At 40.1% G+C, this 17,627-nt stretch overlaps 1 protein-coding gene across 14 annotated transcripts in view; it reads right to left on the bottom strand.

Moving 5' to 3' along the window:
- Window positions 1–17,627, bottom strand: part of RCBTB2 (RCC1 and BTB domain containing protein 2) — a 61,921-nt gene that overhangs the window by 15,773 nt on the left and 28,521 nt on the right. For 5 of the 14 annotated variants that reach the window (XM_043477816.1, XM_043477812.1, XM_043477813.1 and 2 more), the window contains exons 2-10: window positions 15,810–15,908; window positions 12,305–12,382; window positions 10,798–10,848; window positions 5,892–6,047; window positions 5,511–5,661; window positions 4,291–4,457; window positions 3,607–3,765; window positions 3,371–3,478; window positions 2,224–2,366 (exon numbers count right to left, since the gene is read on the bottom strand). In XM_043477816.1, the coding sequence (XP_043333751.1) occupies window positions 2,224–2,366; window positions 3,371–3,478; window positions 3,607–3,765; window positions 4,291–4,457; window positions 5,511–5,661; window positions 5,892–6,047; window positions 10,798–10,848; window positions 12,305–12,367 (998 nt within the window). In that variant the 5' untranslated portion in view covers window positions 12,368–12,382; window positions 15,810–15,908. Of the gene's footprint in view, window positions 1–2,223; window positions 2,367–3,370; window positions 3,479–3,606; window positions 3,766–4,290; window positions 4,458–5,510; window positions 5,662–5,891; window positions 6,048–10,797; window positions 10,849–11,157; window positions 11,241–12,304; window positions 12,383–15,809; window positions 15,909–17,627 lie in introns of all 14 variants that reach the window. The other 9 variants (XM_043477820.1, XM_043477817.1, XM_043477818.1 and 6 more) reach the window with 4 other exon arrangements.

Raw genomic sequence — 17,627 nt, forward strand, 5'->3', positions numbered from 1 at the left:
AACTCTCCAGTGCCAGGTATCTGGACACTCACATAACTCCCATGCCTGCATCTCTCACTCTCTGGCTTTCTCCCACCGAGTCGCCCTATATTCTGTCCGTCCCAGCGTGACTACGGTGAGAAGACCCGACACTCGCTCTGAGCCCATCAGGACCAGCAGCACGAGGTGGGGCAAACTGCTGGTGGGCACATGGCAGCCGATTCCATGAGCCCAAGGACAGAGGAGTTCAAGTTTATGTGAAGTGAGGCAACACCAGAAAAATGGTAAAGCGCCATGCAGATATAGCTTGTTTTTATACCCATGCTAACTCTGGTCCTTTCACACTTCTGTGCCGTGTTGTCTAAATACTAAATGTCCTGAGTGACTGGATTTGCTGGCCTGAGACACTTTTGTGATTATTCAAAGCCTCAAGACGGTCTCTTCTCTTTCTATTGAGTGGCTCTGAACTACCTTTAAGAGAAATAAAAATGACATGGCTGCTTGTATCTCCTGTGTGCCTGTCAGCACAGGACCTTCATTATCTTCCCTCCTCCCCAGTTCTTTGTGTGTGTTTTTTTTTTCCTGCTTGAATGGCTCACTGCAGCATCTGGAAACCAGCACCTGGTCCTGGGCAGGCATGGGGCAGGGAGAGATCCAGGACCACCTCCTGTGGACCCCCTCACTGGTGTGATGCTAGGTATACTTCTGAGCTCAGCAGCAGACCCCTGCCAGTGGCCCTCTGAGGCCCCGCAGCCATCAGGCTGCAGGAGGCCAATGCAGACGTAGGACAGGGGTGCCTCCTATGATCCTGGGGTGCCGCATACATGGCCCTCGGCCCCCGTCTGCCGCCAGTCTCTGTCTCTCTGTGTTGTTTAGTCGCTAAGTCTAGTCTGACTCTTTTTGCAAGCCTAACCCACCAGGCTCCTCTGTCCAGGGGATTTCCCAAGCAAGAATACTGGAGTGGCTTGCCATTTCCTTCTCCATCATCCCCAGTTCTTAAGGAGTCTAGGGTCTTACTATAAGATCAGTGGCGGGTGGGGAGGTCAATACTCAAATGAAAATCAAGGGACTGAAAATGACTGGTTCTTCATTTTCACTGTTAAATATTCTGACAGAAATACAGAAAAGAACTACATACAAATGCAAAATAACTTATCCATATATTTAAAAATCAGATATCATAGAAATTTATATGTACACTAAAAATGAAAATAGCAATACTGATTTCTATGATGTCAACCCTGGTTTAACAGAAAAGATAATGAAATGTTCGTGTTCCATGCTTCTGTGTCAAGAAATGAAGAGTGAAAAGGGAGTGATAAGGCCATGTTTGAGAAGTTCAAGAGACCTTCAAAAATAGTGGGATAATTTGGGGAAAAAAACTCTGGGGTTATGCTAATCACTTATCACAACCTTGCGGTTCAATTCCTGGGTTGGTAGATCCTCTGTAAAAGGGACAGACCACCCACGCCAGTGTTCTTGGGCTTCCCAGGTGGCTCAGGTGGGAAAGAATCCACCTGCAGTGCAGGAAACCTGGGTTTGATTCCTGGGCTGGGAAGATCCCCTGGAGCAGGGAACAGCTACCCGCACTAGCATTCTGGCCTGGAGAATTCCACGGACAGACAGGCCTGGCAGGCCACAGTCCCATGGGGCTGCAAAGAGTCAGACACGACTGAGCGACTTTCACTTCAGTACACAACCGTGCACACAAGTGCACAAAACTACGTTCTAATTTTATAACCATTTGCTCTTCCTCATAGTGAGAGCCTAGGAGCTGAGGTCATGAAAAACAGCCCTACCCTTTTCAACTGGCAAATCTGATACGTAGCTGGGTGAATGGCATTATACTCCCATCGGAGGTACTTTCATCTTCCTAAACCACAGAAGACAGACCTCAAATGTTATTAACTCCTTAAGAATGTGAAATAGAGAACAATGGGAATGGGGGGGAAAGGAAATTTCTGAGTGAAAAGAATAATGCCGAAGAGCTGTTGGAGGTTTAGTCATTGTAGTTTGTATAGAGTAACTATTACAGGTATAGATGAAATATGGGTGACTAAAATAGAATATTTAACATACACTCAACCTTCCCCCAAATTCTAAAGCTAATTTTAAAAAGGAATGAATGGTCTTGTTCAGGAATACTCTAATACTAGCAATAAATTGCCCATAATTCTGTATCATGCCTCAGTTTTGTTTTATCACTGAAGAACACTGAATTCATTTTGAAAATACACATATTACCTGTCCTTTTCCAGAACGACAGGGGTAGGGTAGGACTGGTTACTTTTATTGCCAGTACCCAACTGGCCGTAAGAATTTGCGCCCCAAGCATACACTTGACCTTCATCTGTTAATACTAAAGTGTGTGCATAGCCACAGGCAACCTGAAAAGAGAAAAACCAAATCCACTCAGGCCTGCAAACAGAGCGAAACATGCTTTCCACAAGATAGGTTAAGAATCAAAAATGCAAAAGGGGCAACGGTAGCCAGAGAGGCAGGCATTAAAGTCAGCCAACACCCCTCCAGATGTAGTTTAGGCCCCACGTGTGGTGAAAACTGCACTGAGATCAACATGAGTCCTGCAGTGACAAGAGTCCAGTTTAGCCACCTTTACTGTGGCATTCATCATGCTCACAGAGATCAAAGTGTGTGAAAGGAATAAGAAATAGACTCTTCTCTTTTTCAAGAACTACTTTCTCTTTTTATTATGAAAGTAAAACATAAATTCAATGTGAAAAAGATATAGAAAAATATAATTATGAAAGTCATCTTAAGGTCAGGATTGTTTATTTATAAAAAAATATAGAAATATACATTGAAGGCTTTTTTAAAAATGATCATACTGTATAAGTAGTCCTGTATCTTTTTACTAAACAGAGCATACAGCACTATTAAAATCCTTTGTAAGCATCATTTCTGTTCATATAGATTCAGTATCACTTATTTAACCATTAACTTACTGTCTGATTGGATAAATTATGCTACATCTATTATTTACCATTGTTTTCTTTTTCTTTCATTCTTTTTCTGTTTTGTCTGCTCTAAGAACTATACCTTCTATAAGTCACTTTCTCTTTGGTGCCTTAGTATATATGCCCTAAGAGCAGAATTACAGATCAAAGCGGGTGAATATTTTTAATGCTCTTGATACAAACTGCCAAAGCTTCCTTGGAAAAGACAATAAAAGTTTACATTCCAAGAGCTACGTGTGAGAGTGCATTGGAGATAAAAATTTTCTGATAAATATTACAGCTAAATTCAGGAAAACAACTTTAACCTCTACTTCAACTTTTTATCCTGCTAAGACGACTGACCTTTTTTTAGTACACTGGTATGTCTGCCACCATAGATTTAAAAACAGGCACATGTAAACCCACAGGGGACATACCCGCTGGACACGAATGCCTTGGAGAGCTGCAACCCTGCAGGGGGTTGGCTGGTTGCCACTGCTGCCGAGTCCCAGCTGCCCGTTTCCATTGTAGCCCCAGACAAAGACCTGAGAGAAAACAAGAGACTCGATGCCCACAAAAGCCAAAAAGCAGTCATGGTCTCTGTCGTGAGGCCAGCAGAACACTGAGAAGGTAGACGGGCTTTTTGAAGCGACGCATGAAATGCCTTTCTTACCTCCCCGGTGTTCACCACTGCCATCGAGCACATCTGCCCGCAGGCTATGTTCACAACCACTTTATTCTGTAAGCAGCCGGTGACTCTTCGAGGGATCGGCTGATTGGCTGTTGATCCAGACCCTACCTGCCCAGAGTTATTATAACCCCATGCAAATACCTATTTGAAAGAAGAAATCAGTAAATAAAACACGCTAATATACAGAGTGTCTCAAGTGGCACTTCTGGCCTCATTTTTGCCCTCCAAGTGCTTGATATTCATAAATTCTCACAACATAGACAGGGAGGTTTTAACAGGATGCATTCTCATAAAATATATTACTTTATAAAATTAGGTTATTGGCATTATCTACCTAAACAGCAACAATTATAATCGAATGTCACATAATCTTTATAAAATATCTACTTTGCCTCAGTCATATTTTCTAGCATTTGGGGAATTTTTCTTTTTGTGAAGAGAAGTAACAATACATCCTTCAACATTTTGCAGTCATACAAATCCTTACCACATACAGGTACATGTCATAATATAAACACCATGACTATGAACTGCTAACAAGAGTAAGATGAATGTGAGGTTGGTGGTTATTTTAATTAAATGATCATATTTCCATGTCTGCTATAGGAATCTATATAATCTTATTGAAACCTTATGATCAGTGAGATTTAGGCTGACTATTCTCACCTCTCCATCAGATGTTAGCACCAAAGAATGGTAAGACCCACAGGCCACTTCAATGACTTGCTTGTTCGACAGATTAGTAGAGATATGATAGGGCACTAGACCAGCATTAGTTGTCCCGTTACCCAGCTGACTGTAAGCATTATGACCCCAGGTAAAGACTTCTCCTTCTGAAAATAAAAAGAAACATAACCTACTTTCAAAACAACTATTCATTATATGAAAGTATATATATTACACACTTCCACAAATGGAAACTAAAAATTCACATGCGAAAGTTAATCAACTTCCCTATTCCACAAAACTCATTTTATAAAAGAAAACACTTGGAAAGTTAAACTACATTCTGCCTCAAAGCAACAAGATGAAATTTAAATGGATGCAATTAAAATAACTGGAAGATAGGTTTTTGATAAATAACAGAGAAAAGGCTACTATGAGGAAAAAAAAAACCCAGATTGAAATTCAAAAGACTGTAAGGCTATTTAACTTCTCTGAATCTTAATTTCCTTATTTATAAATGGTTACCAAGTTAATTTTTAAAATCTTTATTATATTACTTATTGTGCAGTATAATACATGTTCAGGGCTTTGGGGGTAATCATAAGATTGTATTTCTTGATCTGGGTGACAGAACATGGACACGTACTTTGTAATTATTTATAAAACTGTGCATATATAGTTCATGAACTTTTTTGAATATGTATTAATACTACACAATAAGATGTTTTAATGATAAAGTCTTATCAGTCTAAATGCATGAAAAAGCCAAGAGAATATTTAATTCCTTATACTACTGACACCAATTAGAGCCATCAGTCATTGTTTAATGTCAGAATCACAGAATGTTAAGAGTTAGAGGGGATCTTAGAATCTAGTTTTAACCTCTCTGTTTGTAGATCAAGAATCTCAAGTTCAAAATGTCCAGAGTGAGGTTCAGCATTCTAATGCACAATAATTACACTTCTAAAGTAGGCTTATAGCACTGTCATTCTGACAACCAAAGTGCCAATAACTGCTAGATTCCATCGGCTACCTTTTCTTACTTTGATATCCAGATATGTTCATATTTCATACAGTCCAAAGCATAGACCAGTTCACAGGGCAGAGCCAGAAAGCCTTGCCCAATCAAAGAGTATGTTCTCAGTGAAAGGGGTGGTCCCAGTGTTGCTCCTCAACAAATGAAGCAATGGCTAAAATTCTACCCTGTGTTCCTAGGTTACCTGTTGTTGCAAGGACAATGTGTGGCCCACTCCCGTAGCTGAGGCAGGCGATTTTTTTGCCACTTAAAGAGTCCAGTCTCCGAGGTTCAATGGTGCTCTGGACATCACCTAATCCCAAACAACCACAGCAGTTTGTGCCAAGCACAAAAATCTGTGGGGGAAAACCACTGTTAGCTCAAGCAGTTCTATTTCTGACAAACCTGTAATTACATTCAAAACAGGCATAGTCCCCTTACAGTAAAACTGCTTCATTATTTAATAAATAAGGATTTACTCTGTGCATTTTTTTTTAATCTTAATTCCTTAGTTCCCCCAAGATCTTCAATTTAGCAAACATATTACTAAAAATATAAGTGGCTGAAATTTTTTCTTCAACATTACCTCATCATTTACTGTAGTATACAGAAGTTCATTGCTGGCACTGCCAAAGACACAGGCCTGACGAACTAATTGCAGTTCTTCCTCAGAACAAAGGGAGAAAATTGGCCACTTTCCCACATCTAACATCTTCAAAGATGACAGAGTAGCCTGGACTGGCTGAAAAAGAATTTTGTAAAAATTATTTAAAAAATGATTCATAGAAAACACATTTTCTTTGCCCCCTTCATTTCTCTGCCCCCTTCTGTTTAAGAGTGTGCACTGGTGTGCACACTATCTATTTAGGGGAATTGCCTTTACAGGTTCGACCACTTCGGACCGTTCTCACCACAACCAAGAGCCAGAGGCCCAGGATAGAATCAGATATCACCTATTAATTTTCCTCAAAGACACTGGAACCATCCAAGGCTGAACTCTGGGGGGGTGGGGGGGGTGGGCGCTGAATGCCTGGCAAGCACTTTCGGTGGCAGTTATGTCTTAAACGTAGCTTTGGAAAATCGGCTGGGGGGTAAAAGCAGGAAAAAAGAGGGAAGACTGCTATTTCATCAGCTGCCTGAGTCTTAGCAAAAGAAGCCCTTGGGAAAGGACAGTGCCAAAGGTGACACCAAGGAATATGTCCAGAAGTTCCAGTTCATGGGTCAGTTCTAACCATTCAGTTGGAGCAGTTGGTGGGTTCCCTCAGGCACCCACTCAGATCCGGGGGCTGGTAGGAAGAAACACCCAGAAAGTATGTGCATATGCTTGCTATGACTGCTGTAACAAAGTACACAAACTGAGGGACTTAAACAACAGGACTTTATTGTCTCACAGTTCTAGAGGCTAAGTTCAAAGTCAAGGTATCAGCTGGTTTGGTTCCTTCTAAGGGTTGTGAGGGGAAGATCTATCAGCCCTCTCCCTAAGGCCTGCAGAGGGCTGAATTCTCCAGTGTCTTTCATATCATCTTCCCCAAGTCTGTCTCTCTCTGTGTCTAAATTTTCCCCCTTTTATAAAGACACCAGTCATACTGGGTTAGGTCACCCTCATGACCTCATCTTAACTAAATGATTTACATGTGCAGTGACCCCATTTCCAAATAAGGTCACCTTCCAGAATAATGATGTGTCTTAGTTCCTTTGGGCTGCTAAACCAAAATATCATAGAATGAGTGGCTTATAAACAACAAAAATTTATATTTTACTGTTCTGGAGACTGGGAAGTCTGAGATCAAGGCACTGACATGACTGTGTTCTGATGAAAGTGCCCTTCCTAGTTCAGAGCCCGTGTCTTCTCACTATGTCCTCATGTGGCGGAAGGGCTGGGGGTATCTCTGGAGCCGCTTTTATAAAGCACTAATTCCATTCATGAAGTTTCTCCCCTCATGACTTAAGCAACTTCTAAAGGCCCCGCCTTCTAATGTTAAAACCATTACCTTTGGGGGTTAGGATTTTAACGTATGAATTTGGAGGGGGATACAATCAAACCCAGCACAACATCCAATGAGGTTACAAGCACCCACACTCCCTTAAGAGCATTCAAGGTGGACATGATAAAGCTTCTTTAAAGACAGCTTTTACTTATTTGCTGTGTGGAAAGTCACTTCAGTCATGTCTGACACTGTGTGACCCCATGGACTGTAGTCCTTCAGGCTCCTCTGTCCATGGGATTCTCCAGGCAAGAATACTGGAGTGGACTGCCATTCCCTTCTTCACTTATTTGTTATCCTGGAAATATATACACTTACATACTTTTCAACTTCCAAAAATGTTTAAGATTATTACACTAAGATTACATAATGGCCAACATGCCTATCAAATGGCATTTCCCGCAATAATCACCATGTCCTGTGCTATGCTTAGCCGCTCAATCGTGTCTGACTCTTTGCGACGCTATGGACTGTAGCCCACCAGGCTTCTCGGTCCATGGGGATTCTCCAGGCAAGAATACCGGAGTGGGTTGCCATGCCCTCCTCGAAGGGATTTTCCTAACCCAGGAATCAAACCCAATCTCCCGCAACGCAGGCGTTTTCTTTACTGTCTGAGTCACCTGGGAAGCCCAAGAATACTGGAGTGGGTAGCCTGTCCCTTCCCCAGGGGAACTTCCCAATCTAGGAATCGAATGAGGGTCTCCTGCATTGCGGGCGGATTCTATACCACCTGAGCCACCCAGGAAGCCCCAATAATCACTATACTCTAGCTTAATGTACCTTTAAAGGGATAAAGAATTTTCTAAGGCCTGTCTTTTCTATCAGATATTAAGTCCATCTTACCAGATATATGTTCTAGTAGAGAGAAGATCAGACTAGCTAAAGGAGTCAGGGGAAATTAATTAATTAATTTATTATAAGGACTTGGCTCACAAGATTATGGAGGTGCAGAAGTCCTATATCTAAAAAAAAAAAAGAAGTCCTATATCTGCATTTGCAAACTGAAGACCCAGGAAAGCTGGTGACATAATTCAACCCAAGTCCAAAGGCCTGAGAACCAGAGGAGAAAGTGATGTAAACCCCAGCCCAAGGGCAGAGGATGAAATGAGATCTCCCAGATACATCAGGGAGGGAGGCAGGGAGAAAAGGATGAATTCTTCCTTCCTCTGCCTTCTGTTCCATTCAGGTTGTCAATACACTGGAGGAAACTGGCTCACACTGAGAAGGGCAACCCATTTACTAAGTCCGCCAATTCAAGTGCTATTCTCATCTGGAAACACCCTCACAGACACAACCAGAGATGATGTTTAACCTGGGCACTAGGGGCCCACTCACGGTGACACGTAAAGTTAACTACGTGAAGACACACAGTGAAGAAGGCCATGTGAAGACAGAGGCAGAGACTAGAGCGATACAGCTACAGTCCCGGAACACCAAGGAGTGCCAGGAGCCAGCAGAAGGTGGGAGGAGGCTGGAGGACTTCTTCCCTTGAGACTTCAGAGAACGTGGCCCTTCCGACACCGTGATTTCAGACTTCAAGCCCCCAGAACCGTCAGAGAATAGATTTCTGCTGTTTTACACCACCTGAATTGTGGTGCTTTGTCAGGGAGGAAACTCATGTGAAGAAACCAATACAGAGGAGAAGCAGTTTGTCAATGCTAGCAGCATCGCTCTCATGAGTGGCAGAGCCTCCCCTAGTGCCAAATCTGGCCACTGCTCCCCACTATGCCACTCAAACTGCAAGATCCTGTCTGGACAGGGATGTCTCCTATCATCTTTGGGACCCCTGTGGCGCTAATGACAGAACCTTGTTATGTCAGCTTTGTGTCTAAGCTTCTACTTTAAATTACCCACCTCCTTATACTAGGAAGGAGTCTTATTTACTATGAGTGGTTCATTTTAATGTTTTTTCCCTTTTAAGTCTTTAATTTTCAGAAGGAACAATGTTTGGGATTTGGCATGAATATTTCATGGAGACATGCTAATGTGCTAGTTAAAGGGGTTCTGACATATTATTGATATTTCTCATCTTCCCAAGTGAAGGACACACACAGTGCTGTCCTCATTTTACCTGGGAGGAGCCTGAGGGTCAGAGGGACTAAGAAATCCTCCAACATCACTAGCTTCTGAGTGGATGGACCAGATTTCTTTCCACACATCATTTGTTGCTGAGTAAAAAGTTCACATAAAAAGTGACACTCCTGGCAGACCCAGTGTTTGCTCACATTTGTAAGGCCTGGGCTGCTGTGCTCATGAAGTTTTTAGTGAACAAGGCAATGCCCACCATGGGTTGTCTTCCCAAGAACAGGACAGATGGTGACATATTACATATTACGTAAGTAATATACAGTGACTGACTGCTACCTTATTTTTTCCTTTCAAGCAGATTTTTGGATTTTGATTGCTACAAAATCAAGTGGTTTCTTAGGTGCCTAGAATCTGGCTGTCAATCCAGCCAGCTCCTTAATCTACAAATCATTAGTTCTGAGCTTTCCTCCTGGCCCACCTCTACAAAACCTATGGTACCCAAGCCATAACTCTACTGACCAACAGGATTCCAGTGTGTGGGTCTGTGACATCACCTGCAGTGGTACATTTGGTAAAGAAGGCTACTGGGTGAGAGAACATTGGGTCTGATGGTATCAATGAACATTTACCAAGTTTCAGATACCAAGACAAAAGTAATACCTAGTTATTACCTTCACGGAGCTCACAATTTAATAGAAAACAAGTAACTACAACATAACCTAAACACAACACAAGTGTGAATATTGCTTTTTAAATCTCTGCCAGAAGGCTGGCTGCTAGAGATGAGTCATCAAAATTTCATTTTTTTCTAATTCTGTGGGGAAACTTTTTCATAGAGAACTGATGACTTCATTTATAAAATACACTTTTTAAAAATACTTTTCTGAAGTAAATGTTTAATATTACTCTCAAGGAATTGAGCATCTTTGTTCTTTGAAGAAAAATACATTCTTCTGTCTGGCATAATCATGAGCATATATAGTGACATACACTGTATATATTGTATACATATACAGCATATATGTATACCCTGTGTGTGTATATATACGCATACACACACATACTTCAGGCTGCAGCCCATAGGATCGCACAGAGTCAGACACGACTAAAGTGACTTAACACACATGCACACATACACTGTATACAGTAAGAGTGTACGTAAGGATCCACACATTTTAGGAGCCTCAATCACACCACGGCCAACCTGCATGACAGCAGGCATCTCTGCAGAAGGCACCCAACCACCTCTGGGCCCAACTGTTAAGTTAGGGACTGGTTGAACTGTTAAGTTAGGGACTGGCTGAATTGCCAAGAGTGGGCAATTAAAAAATCTGTAGTGGAAAAATACACTACAAGGGCATGAAAGTTTGACATTTACATCATTAAGATCATGTCCCCGGAATCTGCATCTTGGCCTGGACCCTCCTTTTCCCACACAACTCACCAACACAGGTGAGAATTAACCCTAGGCCAGCTCACCTTCACTACTTTGCTCACATCCAGGTCACCTCTTTCATCTTTCACGGGCATCTGTTTGGAAAGGCAAAGTGGTGAAATTTTAATATTAGCTCAAGGAGAACATAATTAAGGAAATACATCTCCATAAAGTTAGATACCAAAATGCATTTTATTATTCCTTTGAGTGTGTGCTCTCCATATTAACTCTGCTCCTGCATGCATATGAAGAACCAAGTGGATTATGATACTTAACTATGGACAAGTATTAAGTTTCCACAATTCAATTTACAATACAGCATATAGAAATAGAATTAAGATTACATAGCAGGCATGGTCAAAAAAAAAAAAAAAATCCTTCAAAAATAACAGCGGATACCTCACCCTTTAAGGATTTCCTGGCAGCATAACACCATGTAATAAAGTAATTTCATTGCTAAGGCTGTGAGCCTGTTATTTCACCAAATCTGTTCCCAGAAAACAACAAAGAAATCGTCTATGAACATTGTGTAAGACTTTCAGGTTCTGTAGACTGCTTTTCAAGCTACTCTCTGACAGGAGCTCACAAACTAGCATGTGAAGTCAGCGCACAGCAATGCTATGGCTCAGGGTGCTGTCTATGGTTCACAGTGCTGTCTTGCACACTATGCCGGCTGTGATACTGATTTACGTCTTTTACGACATTTTGACTACATTTTATTCTCTAAAGAGTGGAAAACAGAAAAATGAAAGTTAATGGTGGCAGTTAATATTAAGCTGTTAACACTGAAGAGATATTTCATAAATTTAATAAAATTAACACAAGATGGAGATGGATGTGCCTGCTGAAAGGTGTGAAACTTCCAACGTCAGTTGGGACACTGACCAGAGTTAAGCTGGTTGACTGTAATGTTTGGATGTGACAGAAATGAAACAAAGAATACTTGCGATGAATTAAGGATGTGTCATCGAAGATTAACCATTTTGAATTTTTTTTTAAATCTCTGGCAGTGGAGCAACGTTGCTCAACCCAGACCCTTCTGTAGGACAGCATTGTCTGTGGAGGGCTTCCCTGGGGATTCAGCAGAGAAGCCACCTGCCAACGCAGGAGACGCGAGTTCGACCCCTGCATCAGGAAGATCCCCTGGAGGAGGACATGGCAACCCACTCCAGGATTCTTGCCTGGAGAATCCCATGGACAGAGGAGCCTGGTGGGCCACAGTCCAAGGGGTTATAAACAGTCGGACTCGACTGAGCGACTGAACAGCGTTATCTGTGGAAGTGGGGGTGGCCTCCTCTTCATCCAGCTCAAACGTCACCACCTCTGGGAACCCCTCCTCTAACCCTCAGACAATCCCACATCCCCTGCTGGCCCCCAGGCATTCTCTACACCCACAACAGTGACCTGCCAGCATCTTAGCCACTACACTGTGAGCCTCGCAAAGAAAAGAGACTATCTCATTGATCTTCCTATTGAATGACCAATAGATGTTTGACAAACTTTCTTTTACATGACAGAAAATACATGCTCCATGGGCATGATTTTTCTAACCTTGCCACTTTTTCCATAGAGAGTATAGAGAAGGAAAGGGTCATCTTCCACATAGTCTTCCATGGTTCTGTGTAGTCCCTGAGGAAAAAGTATGTGGTAAAATCAGGATACCATGTGTCGAGTGAAACTGGGCAGGTTAAAATTACTTTACTTCTAATTAACGGTTCCCTGACACCTCAGTTGGTAAGGAATCCGCCTGCAACGTGGGAGACCTGGCTTTGATCCCTGGGTTGGGAAGAACCCCTGGAGAAGAGAAAGGCTACCCACTCCAGTATTCTGGCCTGGAGAATTCCATGGACTGTACAGTCCATGGGGTCGCAAAGAGTCACACATGACTGAGTGACTTTCACTTTTCTAGTTAACAGAGAAAAGAAGCTAAGTTCAAATATAGTGAAGGGAATTAAGTTTGGGGCATGGGTGTTAACATCTATAAAACATAAAAAATGTTTTAACTGTTGTTCTCTGATGAGACTCCTTCAGCAGAGATGTGAAAAATAATCCCAGGATATTCCCTAGTATATTCCCTAGTAGAAGATAAACATCTACTAGGGAATGAGTAGAAAATTTTCATTTCAGAGTTCACTTCCTAGAGATGAGAAAAAATAAATTTTGGACCTTGGTCAAACTTCCTCTGGGACTGGAAAGTTCCAAATCACTGTGAAGAGCAGACCTATCAATTCTCAGCTTCACTGAAGAGTATATGATTTGCTAAGTAGGGAAAAAAATGAATGAACGAAAAGGACGAAAGGATGAATGAACAAATGTGACTGTGTTACCTTAGACCTTAACAAAAAATCTGAAAAAACAGCCACCAAGCATGTAGCCATCGCACTGAATGTTCTTGCCTTAATTAACTGTCTCCACAATGACTACCTTCTACCACATACAAGTAACAGCAGAAGCAGCCCTGTCACAAAATATGCAGGATGTCTGGACTCTGGTTAAATTGTTACACAATCATCACTGAAAATAAATAGGAATAAATATTCTCTCAAGCGTCTGCCTACAATGTGAGAGACCCAGGTTCGATCCCTGGGTTGGGAAGATCCTCTGGAGAAGGAAATGGCAACCCACTCCAGTACTCTTGCCTGGAAAATCCCATGGATGGAGGAGCCTGGTAGGCTACAGTCTATGGGGTCGCAAAGAGCCAGACACGACTGAGCGACTTCACTTCTTTCACTTTCACTTCTCCCCCCAAAAGCAATTTAATGTAATCATGTCAAACAATGTTAATACTCTGATTTACCACATTGGCTTCTATTTACTCAAATAAAACCCAGAATTCAAGTGCTAACATCAGAACATCTTACTTGATGTTACCTACAAGCAGTTAGAGCCTAGCAATAGATAAAAGCAATCATCAAAATAAGGCTAACTCTTAACAGTGTACTTAATGTTTTATATTCACTTGAGGATACTGGTAAAATTCTGTTTTCTTCAGCTGTAAAAAGGTCTCTTAGCATATAGGGAATAATAAATGATACCTTCAGAATAATAGTTACTCAAACTATGGCAATCAACACAAATCATTACTTCTAATGTTTGGAAAAAATAAACTTGTTGAGAAAAGGATCAATTAGACTTTCCTCACTTATAAATTTCTAAAATTTGATCTGGCTGCCAATATGGGAAAAATCATTTCATGTGGCAGTTACTCCTATATCATCTGTCTTCTCTATTAATCTGCAAGATCTTTAAGAGAGGGGATCCGGAGCCCACACATGAAACTAGAGAGTATCCCCTGCTCTCCGCACTAGAGAAAAGCCTGTTCAGCAACAAAGATCCAGCAGAGCCAAAAATAAATAGATAAGTTATAAGAAAAAAGAAAAAAGAAGGAGGGGATCATGACCCAGTCACTGCTATTACCACCACAACACACGGCTCAGAGGAAAACATAAGATACTTGTTGAAAGCATCTTTTGAATACAGCCTTTTGTTGACTGCAGACAGTCTATACTGGAATTTCTTCTCCTTCTGCCTCATCCTAACTGGAAAGATCTTTTCCATAGCTGTCCCCAGTTTATTGGAATAAAAGATAAAAAGATAGGAGAGGGAAAAGAAAGGAGAGGAGTAGAGGAAGGGAATTCAAAGGCAAAAAAAAGAAACAAGAGAAGGAAATGGAATCTAACTAGAGAAGCGACTGCCTCTTGCTGAACTTCGGGACACCTTTGTTCCTAGTAGAAGGAAATCCTGCTAATATGCTGAGATCACTCCACAGTAATCCTGGGGTTTGTTTTGTTTCCCCACCACATTCCTCCACCACTGTAAATAACTAATTTCACTGGTTTCTGCTTTATTTCTCTGTTTCTTTTTGCAAAATAAGTATATATATTTATGTGTTTTTATTTCCCAATTCCTCCTTATGCAAAAAATAGCATACTTTACATACTCTTTTGCAATCTATTTTTTTTAACCTAACAATGTATCCCAAAAAGTACTCTATATCAGCTAATAGAAAATTTTAAACACCACCATATCCTGGGTGTTCAAGGAAACAAAATAAATAGCTCTTTTCAGTGTCTTTGATTAATTGCAACTATCTTAACTCTTTAAAAATTGGAATGGTGTAAAACAGGTCATTCCATTTATTTGACTAATCAGGTTAAGACATAATTACATGTATGGCAGATGAACATTACCATACTCAAAAAAATAACAGTCAGTAAGATTCAATCAACAGTAAATATATTATTAATATCACTTCATTTTTGTCAGAATGCCTTTGAAGATTTAAAAATGGTTCACAATTAGTTACTATTATGCAGTACTATGAAAAAAATGTCAAAATCTGTGGCACTGTGGAAAATGGTTTTTGTTTTTCTTTTTTCTGGTCTTGCTGCATATTACAGTATCTTAGGTCCCCAGTCAGGGGTTGGACCCACACCCAAGGCAGTGTGTGGAGTCCCAACCACTGGACCACCGGGGAATTCCCTGGTTGGTTTTTTAACATTATTCCGATGTGACACAAATATAACAGAGAAAACTAGCTTCCCTAGTTTACACTACCTGAGGAATACAGTTTGTGGAATATATGTGAGGATTATAATCATCTCATCTTGTTATCTGTATGATTTCACCGGGCTATTATTAATAACAATGTTACAGTAATATACCAACATATACATCTTAAAAATCCACTAATACACATATAGACTACCACATCGATGATGTGATAAACATGAATTCTAAATAACAGGAGCAATAATAATAGTTAAAATAAATAGTTACCCAAATTATTGCCAAACACTAACTGCCTTATCTCATTTAATCTTTATAATAGCCAGAAGAAACAGATATCATCATTACCTCTGTTTAACAGACATATTTCAATACTTTGACCAACATTCAGCAGCCAGTCAGGGTTGGAGCCAGGATTCATTTCAATGCCCTTGAGCTTGGACTTTCCCCTGTACTGCAGGGATATTTTAAGTTTTCCTGTGTATATTCCAGATGATTTCATTTTGTACTGACTGGTTGGGAATATCCCCTCCAAAAATGTTTGTACCTGATTGTTTTAACTTTCTGGAGCCCAGTATTCAGTCATCTTTAATCCCGTTCCTTCTAGATCGTTGTGAAGTTGTCTTCTACAGTAAGGTTAATGTGACTGAAAATAGAAATACATAAATAAATTCTATTACAGAAAAATAGAAAAGAAAAAGAGCATACCATCTTGCACAGAACATACCACTGGCTTCAAAAAGCCAGTATTTATCTGAGAAAAATATAGTTTTAAAATTGTATCAGCTAAATTTACTATTAGAAAGTCAGCAGCAGAGGTGTTCAATTATAAAAAGAATTAATATTATAAAATATAACTTTCAGATATTATAAGTTTGGGGACAAGGCTGCAACAATATGGACACTGAAACTGAACAAAAGATACTTAAAGTTTAATCTATAGTATTTCAACATAAAAACTGCAAGGGAAATCATCTGGAAAAGGGAAAAAGCAAAATTTTCAAATTTTTGAAGAAGGTATAGAAAGTATCTTTATGACCTCAAGGCAGAGAAAGATTTCTTAACTGAGACACAAAAGCACAAACCACAAAGAAAAGACTGTTAAATTTTGCCACACTAAAGCTTAAAACTTTGGCATTATAAAAGACAAAATGAACAAAAGGAAAAACATGCCACAGAGTGGGAAAAGATATTTTCAATATACATAAATGATAGCTGGCAAATAATTTGTATCCATAATATATAAAGAATACCTAAAAGCAGAAAAAGAAAGACAAACAATCCAATTTAGAAATGGAAAAAGGATAGAGGCAATTCACAGAAGAAATTAACAAATATATCCACAAAAGGTATCATGGAAATGTAATCACAATGAGACAGAACTCACCAATCAGATCTGCAAAATTAAAGGGGATAATACACAATGTTTGTGAGGATGCAGATCAAAAGGCACATTTTCCTCATATTACTGGAAGGAATGTAAACTGTTACAATCACTTTTAGAGCAACTCAACAATATTTAGACCAGAGCAGTATCTTTCAAGCTTTTTTGATACATATATGTACCTGAAAAAAAAGTTTCACAAAATAATTCTTACCCTTGCTACATGAGATACTAAGGGATATCCTCTTTCCTATTTGTTTTTTCTATTTTACATTATTCTATTCTACCTGGGAGATAGTGAAGGACTCCAGGAGATAGTGAAGGACAGGGAAGTCTGGCATGCTGCAGTTCACGGGGTCACAAAGAGTCGGATACAACTTAGCGACTAGACAACAATTCTACTCATACCCTAATTTATCCTTTTCTATTTAATTTTTCAACATTGGTTTCAGCCCACTAAGATAACTTCAAGATCATTAATAAGTCATGTCTTGGAAAACATTAGCCTAGATGGAACTCTAGAGCATATACAAAATTGTTTGCAATAGCAAAACATTAGAAATAGTGGATACAACTGATCAACAGGCTCCATCAACAAAAGTTACAAATCGTGCATACTACCCAACAATTAAAATAAATTATCCAGAATCAACACAGATAAGTCTCCAAAACAATTCTGATCAAAAATCACTGTCATAGAATGATGCATATGATACACTATTTGATAGTTTTTTTTTTAAGACAACAATTTTTTAAACTTTATTTTTATATCTTTAAAAATATTCATTCATTTATTTATTTGGCTGTGTCCAGTCTTAGTTGCAGTACGCGGGGTCTTTGATCTTCCTCGGGGCATGTGGGATCTTCAGTTGCAGTGTGTAAACTCTTAGTTGTGGCATATGGGATCTAGTTCCCTGACCAGGGATTGAACCCAGGCCCCTTGCACTGGAAATGTGGAGTCTTAGCCACTGGACCACCAGG

The sequence above is a fragment of the Cervus canadensis genome, chromosome 9 (genome assembly GCF_019320065.1).
Source record: "Cervus canadensis isolate Bull #8, Minnesota chromosome 9, ASM1932006v1, whole genome shotgun sequence".
Taxonomy (NCBI): Eukaryota; Metazoa; Chordata; class Mammalia; order Artiodactyla; family Cervidae; genus Cervus; species Cervus canadensis.